The following is a 24,414-nucleotide window of genomic DNA, read 5'->3' as shown; positions in this document are numbered from 1 at the left end:
CCATCTGATATAGTTATACTGGATTCATTATCAAGTCTTTGACGAATTTTAGAAAACTCTTGATCAAATTCTTGATCCTGGAAGTGTGATACAAAAAGTATTAGCAGTCCAACAATGGGATCTACTTGGGACCCTGAGATGGATCTTTTAGAATATTTATTAATATTCAATAGTTATCAAGATGCTATTCCTTCAAATAGTTGAGTGTCTACTATGCACCAAGTACTACACCAGTCTTTGCAAGGTCCAAGATAAAAAGGCATGATCTCTACTCTCAAGATGCTTTTGTGGGGAAACAGACATGCAAAGAGAACATGTGAAAATAGTATGTGCTTCAGCACAATAACGGAGATGAAGTCTCTTCAGTGATAGCTGCATTCTTATATCTCAAGCTACCAAAATTATATCACAGAAATATTTTTCTCAATGGAGAAAGGGGGCTTGAGGTTAGGGACCAAAACTTCAGACTTGCAGTAACCAAGTGGTTTTTCTACACAAAACTTCGCCAATAAAGGTGCTTGAAGTATATGGCTATGAAACCTAAACATCTTTGAAATAAAATTTATTAACAATGGGTTGTAAAGATATTAAAGACTAGTTAGGAAACTTAACACAAATGATATTGCTGGTAGTAAGAGGAGAAACAAGCTTTGAAACCTGAAAATGCATTTCGAAGCACAAAGCTGTACCAGTGTGAAACTACTAGCTCAAGAGCACTGCAGCCACTCTCCTATGAGGGACTAATGCGCTTCCGGCTGCAGGTGATTTCCTAACTCTCCTACAAATGGTACAGGTCATGGAACTCTGCTCTCTAATTAATGAAAAGTACAATACTCAGTTCAAGATATAAAGGTTCAAGCTGTAAGAGAAACTCCAAAACCTGTCCCTACAAGGTAGAATGGAGACACACCGACAGTCTCGGCTGAAGGATGAGGAAGGAGAGTAGAGGGAGAGAGACAAGTTGATAGGGATGGATAGGGTATTCCAGGCAGAAGGAACAGCCTGAGCTGTTCTGAATATGGCAGGCTCAAGAACTATAGGCAATTCAATTAGTCTTTAAGGGGGGAAATGGCCAAAGGTGAAGCTGTAGAAAAAGGAGCCTAATATGCCCTTCATAGGAATTTGGATATAATATTTTATGTCAGTGGCTCCCAATCAGCATATGCATCAGATCATTTGGTTATCACCTTTTTTCTTTTAAATGTTCATACTCAGACCACATCCCCAAATATTCTGCTTTAATAGATAGAATTCCCAGTGTAGTTTTTCCTTTTAGTTATTTGGCTGTCCTCTCCACTCCTTTAGGTCTCATTCAGAAAAACAGGATTGTATTATAAACACTGTCCTACCATTTTCAGTTCGTGTGCCTGGATTAATTAACAGAAGTATTAACAGCCCATAATTTAACCACTGCCCTATTGGTGAGTATTATGTTATTTACAGTATTTAAATATAACCTTATGCACACGCAGAAAGATTTCTTTGGGTTGAATTCCTAGAACTGCACTTACTGGGTCAAATTCTACAGGCAAATTTAAATGTTGATAGGTACTAAACAAGATCTTCATGAATTTACAATAGTGTAGTAGCAATATGTTGTCAAAATTTTCTCAAAACCTCACTAACACTTGGTAATACCAATCTTTTCAATTTTGCCAACCTTAGGAGAGACGCGACGTCTCATGGTGGTTTTATTTTGTAGTTCTCCAAGAACTGAAGCGTTCTATCGTTTTCATGTGTTCACTGGCCATTTGTTATGTCCTTTTCTAATACTGATCTGTTTGTATCATTTGCTTCCTTTTTTTAACCAAATATGTGTTTTGTTTTGTTTCTTTCCTGATGTGCATCCCTGATTGTGAACTCCTCCAGCAGCTGATGGGGGGCCATTTGTAAGAATTCCAGGTGGAGACAGGTGTTAGATCCGAATGTTAAAAAGCTCTCTCTGGAGGCAGTGTGGAACACAGGTTAGAGAGAGGGAAGACTGGAGAAAAGAGCTGAGTCCCTGAATTAGAAACAATGGCAATACGGATGGAGGAAGGGAAGGCTATTGGACAGAATCAGCAGGACAACAACAAATAGTCCTTTCTGCTTAAAATGCTAGGTACACCATGAAATATTCCTAAACAAAAATCCTATCCTAAAGTGTGGGTCTATATCAGTTACAGTAAAAGTGACAATCCTTGAACATGAACCCTGTAGCTATACATGGAACTAAATGTGACGCTGGTAATGCCATCTGACTAGGGAGGAGGGGAGACAGGTACTGGTTATTGTGACTCATGATACTCTGACCAAATTAGTACTTGGTTCCAACCACTGGGCAAAAGCAAGTTGATCGTTTGGGAAAAATACACTTCTGCAGAATTATGTTTACTAAAACATACTTGTGTTCCTAGAGCATGCCTGACACATAGCAGGCACTTGATAAATATTTAACGAATGAATTGAAAATAGTTCTGAAGAGTTGTACTTTTATCTCAATACCTAAAACAAACATTGCATTGTGTATATTTGCATACATTCAATAAATATTTAATAAATACCCAACTACATACAAATTATTGTGCATGACTTACAGAAACATAAATGATGCATTACCGGAAAAACTATAGAAAAACGGTTCATTAACCTTACCTGGTAATATTCTGTACTTTATGCCAGGTCAGTTTTGCCTCCAATTTTCTGTGTGCAAGAGCAATCACACGGAACCCCTGTTTAGTATAGTCTTCTAAAACACTTTCAAAGTCAACAGGAACTTTGTAAAAGGAAAAAATAATAGTCATTGTGAGACCTGCTAATACAAGCTTACACAAATACCAAAATTTTATGCAAAGCCTGGTTGTTTCCTCACCTGTCTCAGGTTTACAGAGACTGGCAATGACCTCAGGTGCTCCTTTCACATAGGCATCCATTTTCCTATCCCCCAGCACCCTTGCAACCACACTCATACGTTGCAAATCGGAAGAAAATGGGAACTGGCGAACAATTCCTATCTCATAAATAGCCTATATGATTTCCAAAGATGCACAAAGTATTCGTTACTCTTTCAGAATGAAAACAAATAGACTTAGGTAACAAGTAAACACTCTTCACTTACTGGAAGTTCAAACAGCTCCTGAAAACAAAATAAAACAAGAAGAAATAAGAAATAGTACAGATTAACTCTGTTAACATACTCAAATTTTTTAAAAAAAATTTTTACTATACATCCACAAAACATTATTTGGAAAATAGCAAGGAACTTTGATTATTTGAAAGTCAGGTTTCAAGATTGCTTCTCTACCACCGCCCATTTTTAAAAAGTATATTCTTGAATATTTTCAAATATTCTGCTATCCTAAAAATATTAATATATTAAGTACTAAAATAAACTAAAGGGAATATATTAAAAAGTCATCTAACAATAAAGCCTTTCACATATTCTTTTTATTAAATTCTAGGAATACGGATGCACTTTAAAAGGATTAGTCACTGTGTAGCTAAATCACAAGGCGCTCAGCTGCTCAGTAAATAGAAGGAAAAGTAACAAGACTGAGAATTAAATCTCAATATTTTACAAAGAATGTCTGCAACACACCAGGTGTAGTTTCTGATAAATGCAGTTAAAATATTAATATCTGCATGAGAGTTAAATAAAGGACATGTGATTTCATCTTCTAGCAACGTTTCACACTGAAGATTAAACGTGAGCATCAACAGTATCTAGCTTAAAATGTTTTCGCACCATTTCTTGGTTTCCTGCAGGTGTAGATTCAGGAAGCAGTTGTTTTGGAGGACGAACCACAGTAGGCATAATTCGATTATGAAGTGCTGTTTCCTCTTCAGTTGCTTCTTCCAGAATCTGAAAGGAAATGTTCAACAGGTTGCTTCACAAAAATCAATTCATTGGTTTCATTTTTAAATGAAACATTATGACTACCTTCGGTGAATGGGAAAAAAAAATCAGTGTCCAAGGAATACATGAGCACTACTAGATCATTAATAAAGTAAAACAAAATATAAACAAAGCTAGTTAAAGTCCTAGCAACCCATGGGAGAGGGGAGGCAGAGGTTAGAAGCGGGTAAAGAAATAGAGAAAAGCTTCTCTAAGTTGGCGCCTACAAACTGTTGGGTTTAGAGACTAGTTCTGCAAAAAACAGAAGGTTCTTGCAGTTCCAAAAGTTTTCAGTCTGCCATCTGGGGCTTCCTTTCTGCTAAGAGGACTCAAAAGTATATGGAGCTCAGACACGGCTAATGGAATCACTGGGGAAAGAATACACTGAGGTACAAAGATGTGAGTTTAGTGTTTCAGCCTGAACACTGCTGGTTAAGATACTACTACCCTAACTGCTTGAAATTTAATTTAAAAACATTGCTTTTGGGGGGCCGGGCCCGTGGTGTAGCGGTTAAGTGAGCTCGCTCTGCTGCTGGTGGCCCGGGTTCAGATCCCGGGAGCGAACCGATGCACTGCTTGTCAGGTCATGCTGCGGTGGCGTCCCACATAAAGTGGAGGAAGATGGGCACGGATGTTAGCTCAGGGCCAGTCTTCTTCAGCAAAAAAGAGGTGGATTGGCATGGATGTTAGCTCAGGGCTGATGTTCCTCACACACACGCACAAAAAAAAACACATTGCTTTTGGTAAAAAAAAATTCACTTAAATACACATACATGAGAAACAATAAACTAATTTGGCTCTATACAAGAAAGAATCAATCAATGGGAAAATGATGGTAGTGGGCATTGTGTCCAAATAGCCAATTTTCTACAATTATAAGACACATTTTAACATCTCTGAAATGAGGATGCATCTTACATGGTATCAACCACGTCAAATAAGAGCAGCGCCTGTTACGTGAAAACATGCTACTGATAATTTGTGGTAAGACCAAGCACCAAAGCATCCCAGAGTCAAGAAAACATGCCAGTATACAAACTTACTGATTTAACCCATTTTTTAAAAGATCCACAGACAGAACACTAAATCTACTGAAAATCTATTCAGTTGGAGAGAAGCTTTAGAGAACATCAAAGATCAATCAGCCCTATTTTGCTTTACGCTCTATAAATGGAGTGGGCCTCTTCTTGGGAATTAAATTTAATGAGTATTTATTGTGAGCTTTCAAAAGATGGCAGAGCACTTCATTCATTCATCTCACTCCTCTTTCAAAATACTAGCAAAAAACAAAAAAAAAAAGAAATAAACCTGTAAACATAAACAGAAAGGAAAGCAAGGAGGGGGGACTTCAAAGATGAAGACAAAAGGAGAACTGAAACATACTGATGGATACAGCAATGAAGGAAACAGCAGCCCAGACTAACACAAGACGACGTAGAGGAGAGGTGCACTTCTTATCAGCCAGGATAGCTGAGCTAAGCAAAAAAAAACAAAACCAAAACCAGGGATTCATTCTCTAGAGACAGGAACTACCTGTCTGAGAGGAGAAGGGCTGCTAGGCGCGTTAGCACACCAGAGGAGAGCTCTGCTGTTGCAGCACTGTGGAGCGGAGAGGAAAGCAACCTGAAGATTAACTCTGCTCCTCTGAAACTGAAGAACACCTGCTGATGAGAGCCACCCAACACACAGCCAGCTCCCCCAGTCAGCCTTCCCCTTAATGGAGATGCTTCTCAAGAAAACAGACTAACACACATATCAGCAAGGATAAAAATCTCACTGCAGCTACCCAGACCATCAAGATGTATAATGAAAACAAAAGCATGAAGGAGAAAGACCAAGTGCAGGGAGGGGAAAAAAACTGACCCAGAGAAAATAAATAATTCAGAAAGCAGAAGGGAATTTTGAAAACAAACTATTATTGCATCTATAATAAAGAAGAACTGAATGCAGTAAAATGCTAACAACCACAGAACATAATAAGCACTCAGAAATTAAAATGGTCAATGGCAAAACAAATAGAAGGAAGTTGTAAACACACACACACACACCTCTGTGCGTGTGTGTATGTGTGTGTAAGGACACAGCACGTAGGAGAGGAGGACAAAAGAACACTGAAGACATGTGACTACTCCATACTTTTTACCTGCACTGATGCTGAAGATCATCTACTGACTCAGGCCCACTGCCCCACGTTGCTGATAGCTGGTTTCTCTTATAAACATAAGGCAGGGGCCTGAGCAGGTCATCATCTATTAAAGGTGTTTAAATGAGTCAATTTAACTAAAACAGACTTTTTTTTTTTACACAAGTAGAAATTTCTCTCCAGTGATGTATCTTTAGAAATTACATAGTTCCTTTTATGTACAAGATATACTGTCATCAAAACAACCAGCAGAAACAATCCTTCTGCAAGGTAACTTTTACTATAGTTTCCTAAAGTTACTTGTGCTTTAAAACATTGAACTTACCCATCCAATGGCTTCAAACATTTTCAAATCAAGGGGATCACCAGAAAGTTCTCCTTCAATTTTTGTCAGTGAATGACAAGTAGCCATACAAGCAACAAACTGAGACTTTACCAACAGCTCATTGCAAACATTTTCTTCTGGCAAAAGAAAACTAAATATAAAATGCACTGAATTAGATTCATAAATCCCAAGACTCAAGACAGTACTCTAACAATATTCAGTTTTTATAATTTTAAAAGATGGAAATAAAATGTTTACACATTTCTCCATGTATTCATTTTCACAATAGTTTTGGCATTCAAAAATATTTTCTTCCATGAAAACTATAGATGACCAAAATACAATATTACCTTAGATTCTGAATAACTAAGCCAGACATAGCAATATAGAAAATACTAGATATTAAACAGTAATTAAAACTCCTGCCTATGGACATATGGCAGATTGGAATATGTAAAAACACAAAATGAACGTGTAACATACAATCTTTTAAATGCAAAACTGAGCTCATAAGAAAGAAAGGGAAAGTTTTAAGTGCCAGAAAGAGAGAGAGAGGAAAATCAGAGGGGTGTGAACTTGCGTGGATGCCGTGAGCCCGGGGGAGAAGGAAGGAGAGGGAAGCCACCTCAGTACCGAAGGACTTGGGTTTACACCCACACTGGAACAGGAGGCAAAGTCCTGCCACATACAACGTCGGGAGGGAAACTGAAAGAATCCCTCTCGCCCAAGAAAGCCAGTGCTCTTGAAGAGCTACATCCTTAGAAAAAGAATATACTAGAAAAAACTTATCCACAGACCCAAAGGCATAACTAAGAATAAGCTTATCTTTTTCCCTCACCCAAAGTTCAAGAAAATAGTTAATATCTATATAATGTTTACTCTGCACTAGGCACCGTTCTAAGAACTTGAAATATATTTGACTTATTTCATCTTCACACCACAGGAAGGTGTTTCATTACCCCCATTTTATAAAGCAGACTGGTTAAGTGACTTGTCAAGGTTACACAGCACATAAGTGGCAGAGCAAGCATTCAAACATAGGAGGACAGGTTTCAGGGCCTAAACTCTGAACCACTACACTACTCAGGATGAGGTTTGGATTTGAATACATGCTGCCACCTGGTCCAGAAGTCCCCAGGCTTATTACAGTAACACGAATGCTTGTCTGGCACCACTGATATTACTCTTGGCTCTCACAACACAGCCACCAAGGAGTCTCAAAGAAAAATTCTGCTACATATGAGGCCATAATTTAAAAACACACCAGGAAACAATTCTCACAAGTCAACAGACACAACAAAGACAGAATTAGAATCTCATAAATTTGAAAAACTAGAATGGCAATCTGAAAGAATGCAAAAAAGGCATTTTTAAATTAAAGACTTAGAAAAAGAACAAGATACCATAGGGAGAGAGGAAGAGAGGCAGATTTGGAAAGAACCAAATGAAATTTCTTGTCCAATATATGGTTAGGATTCCCAGATGGAGAGAAAACAAAGAACGCAGGAAAGGCCATAAAGGAATAGAAAGACGCTAAAAAATTTCCAGAATTTATGAAAAGCACAGATCATGGTGAAACTGCAGAAATCAAGGATAAGAAGTATTTTTGAAACAACAAGGGAGAAAAGAGATTACTAGAGACTCGGACTTCTCCGTAGCAGTTACAAAAGGAGTCAGGAGAAATGGAGTAACACCTTCAAAGTGCTGAGAGAATATAACTGTTGACCTAGAAATCTACAGTCACACCATCACCCACGAGTGACAGCAAAACGAAGAATTACTAATGAATGTAGTTCAAGATGGCAATTTAATCCAGAGGAATGGGAAACAAGAAGCAATGGTTAGTAAAGATATTTGAAAACCTACGTAAATCTTAGCATGCAGATTGTATAAAACCAAAATCATAATCGTAAAATATTATACAACAAATACATATAAGAAGGGAGGGGAATAATCAAAGTAAAAGTATTCTACAGTCTGTGGGGTTTTTTTGGGTTAAGAAACCAATAGATACCCATGAACTTTAGACTCTAAATATGACTATTAATTATTTAAGGACAAGCAGTAAAAGATTAGAATGTATAAATTCTGAGAAAATACGAGAGAAAAATATGAAAAAATGTGTGTGTGAATTGGGGTAAGCGATGGTAGAAATCATTTCAAATATATCTGAAATCACAACAAATGAACACAATGCCACAGAAAGACTGAAAAGTAAAGAGATGGAAGATACACTAGGCAAACATTAGGCAAAAGAAAACTGGTGTGTAACTACGTAAATATTAGATGACACAGAATTTCAGGCAAGATGAATTATTAGAGATAAATAAGGTCATAATGTGACAAACTATTTACCAAGAAGATGTAACAACTCTGAAATTACATGAGCCAAACAACAGTCTCTCGAATTATATAAACCAAAATCCCGCTCACTTTTGAGAGAAAAAAATGACATAAACACAACTATAGCAGTAAAACTTTAAGCATCGAAAGACAACAAAAACAGAATAAAAGATGGGACAGATTGGTGGAATATTTTTGCAACACACAGTACTGAAAAAGATTACTATTCAGAAAATACGAAGGACTTCTAACAAATGAATAAGATAAAGACTAACAACACGATAGAAAAATTAGGACATAAACTGACAATACACAAAGAACACTAAATGACTCTCCTTCCAAAAATGTGAAAATGTGCTCAGCTTTACAAATAATGAGGAAACTGCAAATAAAGCCACAATGAAATACCATCCACTTCGTATCTATCCATTTGGCAATAATAAGAAGTCTGACAACACCAAGTCTGGCAAGGATGTGGAGCAACAGGTCCTCAGAACCACTGAGGGCGAGAGTGCGAGCTAGTGCCTCACTCAGAGAGCAAGCAGGAACTACTACTACAGCTGCAGCCATGCGTGCGCTATATAACCCAGCACTGACATATCTAAGACACTAGCTTACTGAAACTCAAGCACATGCTCACAAGCAGGGTGTGTAAGAATCTTAATTCCAGCACTGTTGGTGAAAGTGGAGGGGAAAGGGGGGAAAAAAATGAAACTGTCCCTTAGTAGAAGAACAGATATTTTAGTTTAATCATAACAGTGGAGTAGCAAACAGTTAAGATTAATAAATTAGATCTATACTTATCAACATGGATAAATCTTGAAAACAATATTAAGAGGCAAAAAAGCAGCAAAAACATATGTACAGTCTATCAGTCGTGTATATTTATTTATAGATCTTGTTAAAGATGGATATACGTAGTGAAAATATAAAAACATGCAAAGATAATAATAAAACACAACTTCAGAACGATGGTAGGGATGGGAAAAGAGATAGATTAAGACTTGACAATATCTGTAATATTTTAAATCTTTTAAAAGAGATCTGAAGCAAATACGGCAAAATGTCAATGGCTTAATCTTGGTGGTGGGTACACAGCTGTCTGTTATATGAGTTTCTATATGTTTGAATGTTTCATATATCAAAATGTTTATTAAAAATTAACTAATGATCAAATCTAGCTAACATTTACCGTGCATTTTCCACTCGTCGGATCCCCCAAAGATCTAAACCATCTTCAGTAAGAGTTCCAGTCTAAAAAAAAAAAGCACACATGTACAAAGTAGATAGCGCCTCCAAAAACAAAAATCATGAAATGCTACGCTGCATATACCCAGTGGAGTACTATACAGCTATAAAAAAGGAAACAAGGTCTCTGTACATTCTACGATAGGAGTACCTTCTAGGACAAATACACAAGCTGAAGAAAAGGGATTAGAACACTCCCTACAGTATGGTTCCCCTATTTGTGTGTGTGTGTGTGGGGAGCAGGGGAGGCTGGGGTATACGTGTAGACTATATATTTATGTGCTTGCATTATTTAAAACAGTAGAACAATGCACCAATCAACCTATCAATCAATAAAGGAGCCTATATGGGAGGGAGAGATTAGGGCATAGGGAGCCAAAAAGGGAAGAGGAACAAGTTAAATGACATCAGGAGGAAGCAATCAGCCAAATTCAGGACGTAAATGACCTGGTTCCTGTAAGATAACTGGGGATAAGGGGTAAGAAAAGCAACTGTTACAGATAATTGTAATCTTATTTGGATTCTGACTGAAAAAACAAATTGTAAAAATTCTGAGACATTTTTGAGAAAGGCAGAGAAATCTGAATATGAACTGGATATTAGATAATACTAAGGAATTGCTGATTTTGTTAAGTATATTAAGCAGTGATGATGATAGTGCGGTACTGTTTTTTTTAAAACATCTTCTAGGGTGAAGTAACAGAATATCTGATGCTGCCGCCTTCAAAGTGCAGGGGTAGATGAAGTCAGATTAACAAAATATTGTTAACTGTGAAAGGTGGGTAACGGCTAAGTGAGGGCTTATTACACTTACATCTTCTCTCCACTTTTGTGTCTACTTAAGAATTTTAATCATAATGTTTCCAAAAAAGACAAGCATAAGTGAAATTTTCTGAACAGATAAATATGAAATATAGTTTTGAGATATGACCCCTTTTTTTGCTTTTTACAAAATGTCTCACATTTTTTTCCTTTAATAATGAAGATGCACAAAAATCAAATTCTTATCATGATCAGTTACCCACAAGAGTTTGATGGAAGGTTTCTTGGTCAAGATTCAATTCTCAAAATAAAACTTTTAGGAAAACTAATTTCAGCCAAGGAAAGGAAACTCTGTGTAAGAGGCAAGGTATACTTCACACAGGCACAAAATTTGTCATTTTTACATAAAACCACAAAATCAGTGACCTCCATAATTCTGAAACATATTCAATAAAATCACAGCAAACACTAGGCATATATACTTTATAGCAATAAAATTCCAGTAAATATATCTGTATGGAGCCTATTCTGTTAAAAACACAACAGATCAGATGATCTTTGGCATAATTCTGGATCTGAATGACTAGTCATCTGCAGATTTGGGCAAATAGGCAATATCCAAAGTATTAAAAATTGAAAAAGCACTAAGATGAAATATACAAAAATGACGCAAGTGCCAAATAAGTTGAAAAAGAGGAAAATTAGAGAAATATAAAATAATGTGTGCAAATTAGTTGATAAAGAATCTAGAAACCATTAATCTAAATATTTAAAAACTGCAAAGTAACCTTTGAGAATGATTATGAAACTGAACCAACCTTGTCAAAGCAAATAAGATTCAGCTGTCCACAGATATTTATCCTTTGGGGACTGATACAGAAAATACCAACTTTTTTCAGTCTCCTTTGGGCGTACACAATACCAGCAGTCAGTGCAGCCGGAAGTGCAGGTGGCACAGTAATTGTGATGATATCAAGAGACTCAATAATTATTACCCCAACTTCTACCTACAAGTAACAAAAATAAATGTCAGACCACCAATATCAAATACTTACTAATCTAATGTGGGTATTTCTTTGTGAAAAAATCTATAAACCATTTCCAATTTTATATATAAGAAGTGCGTGTCCACATACATCTATTAACCATTTATAATTTTTTTCCCTTTAGAGATTCTGCAAAATAGGAAGCTCAATGAATCATCAATGGACTGCTGAATGAGAGCTACTTTTAAAGGAAACTCATTTTAATAGCTCTACATACTTCACACACAACACACTTCAAAGTTCAAAAACATCTATCAGATATGGACTCTTACTACAAGCACCATACTGTGCCAGCCTCTACAGGGGACAGAAAAGAGAAATTTGACAAGGTCCCTTAGAAATACCATCAATTAAGTAATCACAAATAATTTTAATGCTGTATATCCCAGAGGTTAAAAAAAGACAAAGTAAAGCTTTTTGGTGAGTATGTGGTCACCCCTCCCTTTAAGTCACAAGAAAGCAAATAAAACACCATCTAAACTAGAGCCGTCCAAAAGAACTTTCTGCTATGATGGAAATGTTCTATATCTGTACTTTCTAGTATAATAGCTACTAGTCTCATATGGCTTTTTTAAGGTAAAATTAATTCAAATTAATTGAAATTTTAGTTCCTCAGTCTCACTAGCCACATTTCAAACCCTCAATAGCCACATGTGATAATCAAGAATCAAACCCTATTAAGAGTCCCACATACGAACCTCATTTAAAACGTTATTGACAATAGTGTAGATAAACCCAATGCCAGCCACCGCCACGAGACACAGCAGAAACAAGTAGGCATCTCTGTAGAGTTTAAAATCAGTTGGTTTGGGATACAATATGGAACGAACGAGCTGTCCCTTGGAAGTACTAAATCCTTTAAAAAGAAAATTAAAGAAGAAAATGACCTTATTTTTATAAGAAAATGAGAATTATATCCCAAAACAGAATCTCTTTTTAAACATTCAGTAGGCATCAAATACGCTAAACCATGCAAGCAGAGATTAAATGATTTCTACCTGTTCTAACTACTATGGCCTTGACAAACTCTCCAGTGTAGAAACGAGTTTGAATTACAGTAGTCCCACAAAACAAAGTGTGTCGCCTATGTATTTCTGGACTATATAATTCATCTCCCGTTCCTTTTATGTCCACTGAAGGATTTGGCAAATTAGTCTTTGTCACTGGAACACTTTCTCCTTTAAAAAAAAAAGAAAAATATTATAAATTAAAGCATAGAAACCAGCATCTAAAATACAAATCTTGAACTGTTAAATATCCTAAATGTTATCATACTGTTTACAATGTTATTAAGAAGTCTAATGTGGATAACACAGCTTCATCATTAGCTTTTTGTCTACCAACTTCCTTACCCCAAAATATTAAATCTTGTCTCCCACAATAACTCCTGAAAGTGATCTGTGACTCAAAGGTAACCATGTGGAGAGGATCATGTCAAGTTTCAAATAAGAAGACCAGGCAGTTGCCACAACCCCAGCACCTGTTCTCTTATCCCTAAGACCTGAACTGAAAGGCACCCTGCAACCTCAAGCACACCCAGAGATGTCAAGACCTACTCCTAACCACCCCCTACACACATGTGCGTGCACTCACATGCATGCACGGATGCACACACACACGACTAGGGAACAGAAAAGGCATCTGGGCATGGGAGAGAGGACAGAGTAGGATGGCAGTTCTCTCAAACAGTAACAGCCAAATTCTTTTTAACATTAAAATTTAATTCCTTGTAGCATTCACACTTCTTGCTTCAAAGGTGGCAAGTATGTGGGGATATTTATGTTTGTGAGTATGTTTTAAGACAAGATTCTTAGCAATTCAAAAATGTATTATACAGGAATCCCTTTCTTGCCAGATTGACTATGACAATAAAAAGAAATTCACATGGGGGCCGGCCCCATGGTGTAGCTGTTAAGCGCGCGCACTCCGCTGCTAGCGGCCAGGGTTCAGAACCCCGGGCACGCACCGATGCACCACTTGTCGGGCCACGCTGTGGCAGTGTCCCATATAAAGTAGAGGAAGATGGGCATGGATGTTAGCCCAGGGACAATCTTCCTTAGCAAAAAGAGGAGGACTGGCATGGATGTTAGCTCAGGGCTGATCTTCCTCACAAAAAATAAATAAAAAAAATAAATAAAAAATTCATGTGATAAAAATATATAAAGCTCTACCTCCAGATAGTGAATTTTCAAAAGGAAGTCATTGTAAAGTCTACTTCTCCCCAGTTTAAGAAAAATATAAAATCTTTATTCCCACGTTTTACACATCAAATAGGGAAGTAAATATGCTGCATTGTCTGTGGGCAATGACTTCCTTTCTCTTCTCTCACTATAAACCGTGTCCTCATGTCACAAGAGTGGCCAGAAGCAGGCCAAGAAACGCAATGAACTCCAGCACAGTGATTTAGTATCACAGCTGAGCACAATGCAGCATTTGGTCCCCTCAAAAAAAATCTTCACTATCCATCACATTTACGACATTCACAAGTGAAGGATACAAATAGCATAGCTAATTTTGAAATAGCTTAATCGGTAACTACTTAATCTTAATATTATAAACAACTCATCTTATTTTTACTTCTGTGACTGAGTTTACCTGTTAACATGCTTTCGTTTACAATGCAAGTGCCATTAATAAGCACTGCATCACAAGGCATGACTGTCCCGTTCAGTGGAATGATCATGACGTCTCCCGGCACAAGGTCTGTAGAAAAGATCTCGTCTACTTCTGGAGTTAAAGACAGAAAAAGGAAAGTCTGAAAAGAATCTTCTTTAACTCAGAATAAAAATACAGCAAACAAAAGAACTATCCAAAGGCCATCTGATCTCAATAAGAAGTTGAAAACATAATGGAGTTACAGAGAAAAATCCTAATAAATGAAGAGTTTCAACAAATAAGATTATTACTCTTTAGGCTAACAAAACATGGTGTTTAAGTATGTCAGCTAGTTTGTCCCCTGACAGACCACCATCTGTGCACAGGTGATGCCAAGTGCTTTCTGACCTGTAAACAGGTAGGCGGGCTTCAACACTCATTACAATGGTCCATGATCGAGTTTAGCTATCAGCCCATTCTTAGAAAAGAGACACAGAGAGCCCACACATGAGATCCCCCTGCAACAGGTAAACAAACTCAGATTTCTGTAATCCCTCAGAAACAGAAGAAAGCATTGGAAATTTGAGCGTACTTTCCTTTTTTAACAGCATTTTTCACAGCATTTTTTGTCTCATTGCCACTATTCATAACCCATAAAGTCTCACTGCCTTCTCAGTATTCCTACAATAGTCCCAATAATATTTTAGATATTATTTTAAATAAATTTATAAGTTAAACACTGTAATATTTTTATCTAGTTCATTATTTCCTTAGAAATTTATGTATTATATTCAAGTTAACTAAACACTTCTTTAAAAGATCTTCTCAAGTAAAAGAAGGTTTTTCTTGGGCCAGCCCCGTGGTATAGCAGTTAAGTGCACGCGCTCCGCTGCTGGCGGCCCGGGCTCGGATCCCAGGCACGCACTGACACACTGCTTGTCAGGCCATGCTGTGGCGGCATCCCACATAAAGTGGAGGAAGATGGGCACGGATGTTAGCTCAGGGCCAGTCTTCCTCAGCAAAAAAAGAGGAAGATTGGCATGGATGTTAGCTCAGGGCTGATCTTCCTCACAAAAAAAAAAAAGGTTTTTCTTTAGGATTGCCTTATATTTGGGCATTCTCTCTCCCTCCCTCTCATTCTTCCCCCTTAGGTTTAATACTATGCTCAGAAGAGTTACACGAGTTTGTAAACAAAGGCAGGTGAGGAGAAAACTAGTGTTTGTGATGTTAGTCTGTAGGACAAATAATCTTTCCTTTCTAAAAAAAAAGGAAGAAGGACTTTACTAAACTATGAGGAAACAACTTTTAAAGAATTCTAATGATATTTAGTACACCGTAGGTAAAACAATATTCATTTTTTAATAAGATGACTTATTTAAAAAACTTGAGTCTTTTAAAGCTTTAACGTCACTTGAAATTTCTGTTAGGTGTACCAGGAAACAAAATATCAGTGATCTGTTAGACTACACAAAGAAGCTAAGTAAGATACACACTGGATGCTGCATCTGCCCTAGTAGCATCCTCAGTGTCTTCAGCAGCAGCAGAGTGGGAAGAGGAGGAGCACCAATAAGCCACACATCTGCGACTGCAGCTAGGAGAGGCAGATACCCCCAGCTAAAGCAGTAAGTGATCAGGAAGCACAAGGAAGGAAGCCACCTGCTGGGCCAAACTATGTTTACACCTGGATATGGTGTACTGAGCCAAGAGAATGCAGACTGATTTGATATTCTCAACAAATCAAAGTGGCCACTGCCTCCAAGGCCCACAATGCTGTGCTGCCTCCCATTTATCTCCTTCAGCACTTCAGTATCTTACCAGAAAACTAAGACATCCAAAACGTTATCCTCCTCTACAATCTTCCTTCTCCTCTAGTATTTCCTATTTAATTAAATGGCACCAATGTCCATCCCCCCGGCCTGATACTGCTCTATCACCTTGCATCCAATGAATCACCAAATCCTGTTCAATGCCCACATTTAAGTATATTTCAAACCCATCTCATTTCTCTCCATCTCCACAACCTTCATCTTGGTCCATTTCATGCCTTCAATATTACTCCCCTCTACACCAGTCTGAACATGGCAGCTAGAACGATTTTTTCAAAAAGGCACATAAGATATCACTATTTCTGCTTAAAACCCTTCCATGGCTTTCCATTGCCTTTTGGAATGAGTCCAAATTCCTTAACATGCCTTAGAAGGCTGTTCAGCATCTAGTTGCTGCATCTGCCAAACTGAGTTTCTTTGTTATTACAATGACGGAACTCTTCTAATTTCCAGACCTTTGGGCACTTAGAACCCTCTTCTCTCCCTCTCTCACTCCCACCTTACCACCTTCTCACCTACCTCTTATCTAGCTAATACAAGCACTTCAAAATACTTTATCAAAGAAGCCATCCCTGACACCTACAGTAAATAAGCTCTAATATCTAAGTTCTCTGACCTCTCCCTATCATTGCATTTGTCACACTTGATTGTTACTGTGCATCATCTGTCTTTACAACTAGACTGAAGTTCAGTGATGGCAAGGACTATGTCCATCTTAGTAACCAGAGCCTAGTATAGTACCTGTCACATTGCAAAAAACGAAAAATACAATTTTATATAAATGAATTCGACACAAACTCAGAGATGAGTACAAATCCAAACACATATTTTTATTTCTTAAGAAATGAATGTAGGGGGCCAGCCCGGCGGCGCCATGGTTAAGTTCGCACACTCTGCTTCGGCAGCCCAGGGTTCGTGGGTTCAGATCCCGGGTGCAGACCTACACACCCCTCATCAAGCCATGCTGTGGCAGTGTCCCACATATAAAGTAGAGGAAGATGGGCACAGATGTGAGCCCAGGGCCAATCTTCCTCACCAAAAAGAGGAGGATTGGCAACAGATGTTAGCTCAGGGCTAATCTTCCTCACCAAAAAAAAAAAAAATAGTAAGAAATGAATGTATATGTATAATACACTGGGTTTGCTTCATACATTAGTACTTAATGGATGTTTCTTAGTTTACTTTTCCAAGAGTCACCTGAAGTACTGACCTTCATTTACTCTGCAAACTGAAACTCTCACAGTACTGTGAGCTGCCACCATGTCATGCAACATAATATATTGCTGAAATAGGAAAAAAACATTAACTAGCTTAAAATAAACCCACTCTACAAGATATTAGAAAGCAAGAATGCTATATAAAATAAGTTTAATACATAAATGCATATTACTCTGCCTTTAAAAATCTCAAGACTAGAAGAATATTCAATGTTTTAGCAAGACAAATAAGAAGCACTTTAATGAGACAGCCCTAAAAACAGCAGAATCAGCCCTCCAGTATTCCAGTCTGTGATAAGCAACAATAGATCCTCATGGCCTCTAAGCAGTCAAGTAATAGTCTGACCGTAAAAGCCACCTGCATTCTCCCACATCAAAAAAAAGGGAGAAAGGGAGTACATATTCGTATAACTAAGAGAATAACTGTATCAAGTACTTACTTTATACGAAGCACTGTTCTACACACCTTACATGTTATTACAAGATACAAATGAAGCTGTGAAACCCATCATAAATTGGACTTACCTTTCTAATGGAATATAGGGAGCTTATAATCGATACTACAGACATAATCACAATGGCTAGAGCATAGTAATAGTATTCATCAGTGGTCCACAGTATAACACTGAATAGCTGGAAAATGTAAAACGGGTTGAGAACCTAAAAAACAAGATTTTTAAGTCAAGTTGAATGAGATATTTATAACCATACATATTTTTCACCTTTTCATCTAAGAAGTAACCAACAACATACTTACAGGATAAGCTCTATAGTCTCTAGGGCATATATTACTTAAAGAGAAGGACAAGACATTAGCATGGTACGTTTTTTACCATTAAAACTACTAGAATTTGGGGGCCGGCCCAGTGGCGCAAGCGGTTAAGTGTGCACGCTCTGCTGTGGCGGCCCGGGGTTTGCCGGTTCCGATCCCAGGCGCACACCAGCGCACTGCTTGTCGGGCCATGCTGTGGCGGCGTCCCATATAAAGCGGAGGAGGATGGGCATGGATCTTGGTCCAGGACCAGTCTTCCTCAGCAAAAAGAGGAGGATTGGTAGATGTTAGCTCAGGGCTGATCTTCCTCACAAAAAAAAAAAAAAAAAAAAAAAAAAACCCTACTAGAATTTGGTTAAGTAAGCCCAATTTAACTTATCTGCGTTCATTTAGATTCATACCAAACCCAAACATAGATTCAGCTAGAAACAGCTAAAATGTGTGAATTTAGCCATTCTTCCTTCTGCTTTAGCAATAAAGTACATTTACTCCCAATAATTACAGCACTACTAAAGGATGGATGAAATGGAACAAACGCTTACTTATTATGAACTCCAAACACTAATTTACTTATAAGTCAAAGGTTCAGTGGAGTCCAAAGGGAAGACAAATACAAGATGATAAATTATACTGTTTTGTATTGTCTAATGAAATAATTAAGGATTTTAAAACCTGAATGAAAAAAGGAGATAAAAGAGTCCTGGCAATGAACTTTGTTTACCCAAATTTCATAGTATTTTACCACTCTCATTAAAAACCCCCCAACGTCTTAAAATTGATGCCTCTGTACTTTTCAAAGTACTTTCACATATATGGCCCCATTTTACTTCAGAATCAAATGAGATAATTAGAAAGAACTTAGTCCAATTTTATAGATAAAGGAGCAACAGAGAGGAAGGTCTTCTAAAGATCAAAGCTAATTACTGATGGAACCATATTACAAACCAAGCTTTCTAATTCCTAATCATTATACTATGCTATGTTCTAAAGCAACATTATATGGCCATTCTCGGGAACTAATGGAAAATAATCTATTATTTCTACTAAACGTATTCACCCAACACAACTAATTCTTGATCTTTAGCCAAAAATCAGAAGGAAGACTGGAGAGCCTAACTTTGCTAGGCAAAATCACTTACTCCCTTCCTTTACATGCACAGTCCTTCATTCACACCTCCTGTATGGCACTTACAACCGAACAGTCACTACAATATCTACTGACACGTGTTCCTCCCAGGCTAACGTGCTTTCAAGTCCCTCAGTGTCAATCATGATGTCATGTTTTGTATTCCAAACTTCTGGTACAATGTCTAATTTCCAAAAATGTACCACAAAATACCATGTGAAGAAGAAAACATAATAAACTGTTTAAAAAAATAGGGGGCAAAAAAGACAAGACAGGCGTATACATCCGTCAGATGGGGCAAAGTTTAGATGTGCAACTTTCTGAGAGTAAAAAAAAATATCTACAGACAAGAAAAGCAGAAAAAATTAGACAAAATAGAAACAGCTAATTCATGCCTCAAATTATTTCTTTACCAGAGAAACGCCTTACCTTCCCAGTAAAACTATAAGCAAAGAAAAGTTAGAAACAGAAAACCAAGAATGTCTTATTACTTAAATCATGGCTTTTTTCAAATTGACAAATCTATTATCACAAATGCTGAGACACGTACAATAGTCTTACCTCCTTAATTAGAAGTTTAAAAACAGAAGGCACTTTCACACTAATTTCATTTACTCCATAAAGCAATTTTCTATAACAGGAAAATATAACAATAGCATTACATTATATTATATAATAGTACAATTTGGGAAGACATTGCATTAGATAAGGCTAAAACCACAGACTGCTCTTAAATCTGGAACTTTAACATTCACGTTTCTAAATATTTGTCTTCTATCATTTACATTCTCGACCTACAGTATTTAAATCAAAGTAGTCAGTACTGGTAACTATACTATTACCATTTTATTTCATTCTGGCTCATATCTTTTTGTGTGACAAGTATCCTTCCCACTAGTCTGTAATAACCGTGTCAGCAAAAGGCTTTCTTTTCCATCCTTAAACACAATAGGTCTCAACAATTTTGAATTGCAATTAATTTTTGCAAGAGACTAAGTAAGTAAATTTGAGGGGTCTCTTACCAGTTTTCTAATAAGAATACTGCACTTAGAATGTTTATTTCAAAACATTGTACATGTGACTTTTTAAAATAATGCTAAAGAAAAGTTGCTTAAATCCTTCCACTTAAATTCCTTATAATAGTACTTTCTATATGATACAGCAATTCTTGCCTTTTATGAAGTATTAAATCTGAATGAATGAACTTTTTCATATTCTAACCCTTTGAAAGAATATGCTACAGGAGTACAAGAAAATCTCTAAGTTAAAAATGGCATTTATCTTTAAAATATGCAATACGCTGATATATTTTTACACTTTAGCAAAGAATAACACTACAAAAAGGATTATACCTCCCAATTTACAAATTTTCATTGCAGTAAATTTGAGCTTGTGCTTACAATTCCCAATAATATATTTCAGAAATTCTAAGATGCTATCAATTGTAAGACATACCATTATTTTATGTACTATCAAGAAAGATAAAAATGCTAAAGGAAGATACTCCACACACCGTATGACACATCCCCCTTTTAGAGATGTTAAAATATGGGAAAATGTGCACCTCAGAATTGGTGAAAGACAGCATACTTTCAGGGATATCAACTTCAAAATATCAGCTTCGACATTTTTATAATTCTTAAACTGAGAGACACTCTTACCCAAATAAAATATCAATAAGTTGTCAACTACTATATCTATAATATTTAAATACCTACTAATATGTATAACTATATAGTAAAAGGGTGGACTATATATACTACTTTATTTAGGTATTTTGATAATAGATCTAACTTTAGTTGGATAAAAATTACCTGTAGGCATGCATCCCCTTTGTCAGTCCTGCACTATGCTTTTCATAAATTGACGTACAAGAAACACCTTCATCCAGTCCCCTAAATAAATCCAAAGTTTTTACTTTAAACAAAGTTTAAAATATCCAAATTTCTTAATGCCTCATTTTTCTATATTCCTGATTTTAAAGTGTAACTTCCTTACAAATAGAAACGCTTAACAAAAATTTAGATAATGAATGAGAATTTTAAAATCTCAAATTCCTAAGATAAACAATAATAAAAGGTCTAAGTCTCCAACGTGGCCACTTCTAAGTTATCTAATGTATCTATCACATGATAAGATGGCTCTAAATACTCATGTTTATATGATATTATTATTTTCCTTTAAGGCTGTGCCAAAGCTGTTAACAGCTAATAGTTAAACTAATAAAATTAAAGGTAAAGTATGACTAACTTAAGAATTCCAAACTAAAGATGAAAACAATTTACTTTTATCTATATAGTTTCCCCTCTTCAATTTTTTAAGCTTCACACTAAGAAATCCTATTCATTTCTTTTTCTTTCATTTCCACAAAAGCATCAACCCAAATCCTTCCCTGATCTAATACAGACTCAAGAGAGAAGTACAGAATTATATGAGACACAGGCAATGTCTAAAACCTGTAACAATTCTAACCGGATTCAACTAACATTCTACTTTTCCCTCCAAAATGTCTTAATTATGCTTATTTTAACTGAGAATAGAAGTCATAGAACTCTAAAGCAAACAGAATCTTAAACAACAATTTATTCTTTTCCACTTTTTTCAAATAGGAAAACTAAGCTCCATAATTAACTGCTATCATTGGGATAAGTTTAAATTCTACAAGTTTCTATGGCTGGCAAGGCCACACAGCAAATATGTTTGGCATTTTTCCCCCACTGAAGTTGATGACTTCTCCAAAGGCAGCAGGGATCAGCTCCAAGTAAAAAAGAAACTTTTTAAACAAAATGGCAGCTCACTGGCAGTGTTCTATAGGCAATGGTTCTTAACTAGGAATAGTCTTCAGAACTAGGCATGTGGAAATGCTCAGGTGCACTCCAGAACATTCCAATTCTTTAGTGTGTCTGAGGGAAAAATCCATGCGTGTCTATTTTAAATGTTCATAAGGTATTCGCTCTTTATAGCTAATATTAAAAGTTGCTTTGGCACTCTCAAGCGATGATACTCAATGAGTGTTTATAATAATCACTTTCACAACAGCAGTAAAAATAGAATCTGAATTTAGTAATTATATAACTTGAAGCCTCTACAAAAAATAAATTTTACGAGATTACTCCAATTTGTCCTACCCAAGACTTAACGCATTTGAAAATATCTCATCTTTATCCACATAGTAAAGTTAAATTCCTGTTTGTCTGTCACTCCATCCCTCAACTACAACTGGCTAGAACTGTCAGCAAATTAGGAGGTGACAGTTCAGATATTCCAGTAGGCTATGAGGTGTACTCAAAATTCACTTTGAGACAAACCCTCAAAGAGAAAAGAACTCAAACTCAGATTTGGGGATCATAATGCTTCTAAGTTTTCTGTAAATTTTGCCAAGGTTCAAGTTGCAGGTGGGATTTATTCTAAAATGGTTAGTGAGTATTCAAATAACACCAGGGAGTTGTTAATGAATAAGTGAATAAATGTTATGCAATAACAAACCTTCAATTTTACATAACACTGGAATGAATTCCTTTCTATCTAGAACATTTTCAAGATACTTGTAATATAATCAAAAAAAAAATCAAAAAACTTACTTTAAGAAATCAAAATTGTGAAGAGTATCATCCCAGAAGTATCTTACACTATGGTGGGTGAAATAACGAATCTGTTGAACACAAATAAATGTTACGTCAAAAAGCATTATCATTATTTGTTAGCAATCAAGTTTACTAACACAAATCTATCATATATAACACCACATACATTAAAATTAAAATGATCACATGTGACATGTCATCTGTTTCTTCTAACAATACCTAAATTGTATGTTATATAGAGACGGTATTTTATATGCATATAAATTTATCTCAAACAAAAATAACTGCAAGCACAAAATTATAGGCTGTCCATGATAGCATAAAATGTAACAACTTGATTTTAAAGAAACAATACCTGTTGCGATTGAGTCTGTGAATACTTCCTCATCTCACGTCTGTTCTCTTCAGCCCGATTTTCAGCTAAATGAACAGCATGGCCATTTGAAACTTTATTGATTATAGATTTTGGACTCAAAAATGGGTGCATTTCCAAAGAAAGAAAGCGAATTTTTGCACAAAACCACCTTTTGAATTCATCCTTAGAAAAGAGAAGTGGATAAAGGTAAAAGTCAATTACATATATAGCTGCCTATAAATTTTTATTTGATTTCCATTCTTTACATACTATTTACACACCTCTAATTGAGAAAGCATCACTTCCTACTCACTAAATAGTAAACCACTTCATGAAGACGCATAAATTCAAACATGAAGTGCTTTCCATTGCTCACCATTTTATAGGACGTTCTTCACTAATACAATACCCCGTAAAAAATCCTAAGTCATTTCTCAATTTACCCATCTACATACTCAGACTAGATATTAAAGCCTCTTACAAAATGCTCTCAATTAGGATTAAAAAAAAAACCTGGGATGTAGCAGCATCACAGAGTAGAAAGGGAGCTAGCTGGTCTAGAGAATGAGTGATCTGGGATACAGTCCTAACTGCCTCGTGACCTTGACAGACAAGCAATACATTTCTCTGAGCATCAAAAGCTATAAAAAGAAGGGAGTGGATTTGTGATTCCTTTATACTCTTTTCACTTCAAACACAGATGATTTAGAAATACCAGGATTAGTATTCCTCATTACATCCTAGCAGCGATGTTGTCTTCTTATATTATTTTGAACAAAGTACACCACAGATATTATTTCACTCCTCAGACAATCAGCTATGTAAACACACGGACTTACAGTAGTCCTCAGCAGCACCACTTCACAGTCTCGAACTGCAGCTCTAACACAGGTCGCCTTCACCCGCCACTCAGGCAACCAGTAGAGGAGGAGAAGGAGAAAGCCACCAGTGCAAACCACGCCTAGAGAAACTATGGCAAGCTTCCAGCGACTCAAATTATAGCCATAAATCTCCTGTATGGACACAGTGATCACATGATTAAATATCAAATGACACGAGAGAAAATAAGTTCCAAAGTTCTTTGTTTTCCAGATGTGTATTACTGTCTTGTCACATAAACTGCAAATATTTTCCCAACCCATAATTGATCTTTAAATTTTGTTTCTGGCAAGCTCATTGCCAAAGTTGCCTTTTTTTC

The 24,414-nt window shown here is 36.5% G+C and overlaps 1 protein-coding gene across 6 annotated transcripts in view; it reads right to left on the bottom strand.

Moving 5' to 3' along the window:
• ATP13A3 (ATPase 13A3) overlaps positions 1-24,414 on the bottom strand; it is an 84,779-nt gene that overhangs the window by 32,717 nt on the left and 27,648 nt on the right. For 5 of the 6 annotated variants that reach the window (XM_058556092.1, XM_058556091.1, XM_058556095.1 and 2 more), the window contains 17 exons: positions 24,056-24,229; positions 23,217-23,399; positions 22,859-22,929; positions 21,092-21,172; positions 19,839-19,908; positions 17,905-18,039; positions 17,373-17,445; positions 14,337-14,468; positions 12,740-12,919; positions 12,440-12,597; positions 11,514-11,702; positions 9,878-9,939; positions 6,343-6,493; positions 3,725-3,841; positions 3,098-3,115; positions 2,852-3,005; positions 2,635-2,755 (listed from right to left, as the gene is read on the bottom strand). In XM_058556092.1, the coding sequence (XP_058412075.1) occupies positions 2,635-2,755; positions 2,852-3,005; positions 3,098-3,115; positions 3,725-3,841; positions 6,343-6,493; positions 9,878-9,939; positions 11,514-11,702; positions 12,440-12,597; positions 12,740-12,919; positions 14,337-14,468; positions 17,373-17,445; positions 17,905-18,039; positions 19,839-19,908; positions 21,092-21,172; positions 22,859-22,929; positions 23,217-23,399; positions 24,056-24,229 (2,069 nt within the window). The remainder of the gene's footprint in view (positions 1-2,634; positions 2,756-2,851; positions 3,006-3,097; positions 3,116-3,724; positions 3,842-6,342; positions 6,494-9,877; positions 9,940-11,513; positions 11,703-12,439; positions 12,598-12,739; positions 12,920-14,336; positions 14,469-17,372; positions 17,446-17,904; positions 18,040-19,838; positions 19,909-21,091; positions 21,173-22,858; positions 22,930-23,216; positions 23,400-24,055; positions 24,230-24,414) is intronic. The other variant, XM_058556096.1, reaches the window with a different exon arrangement.

Source organism: Diceros bicornis, chromosome 15 (genome assembly GCF_020826845.1).
Source record: "Diceros bicornis minor isolate mBicDic1 chromosome 15, mDicBic1.mat.cur, whole genome shotgun sequence".
NCBI lineage: Eukaryota > Metazoa > Chordata > Mammalia > Perissodactyla > Rhinocerotidae > Diceros > Diceros bicornis.
Note: the sequence above shows the minus strand (reverse complement) of the source record. Positions and strands in the feature narration are given on the sequence as shown.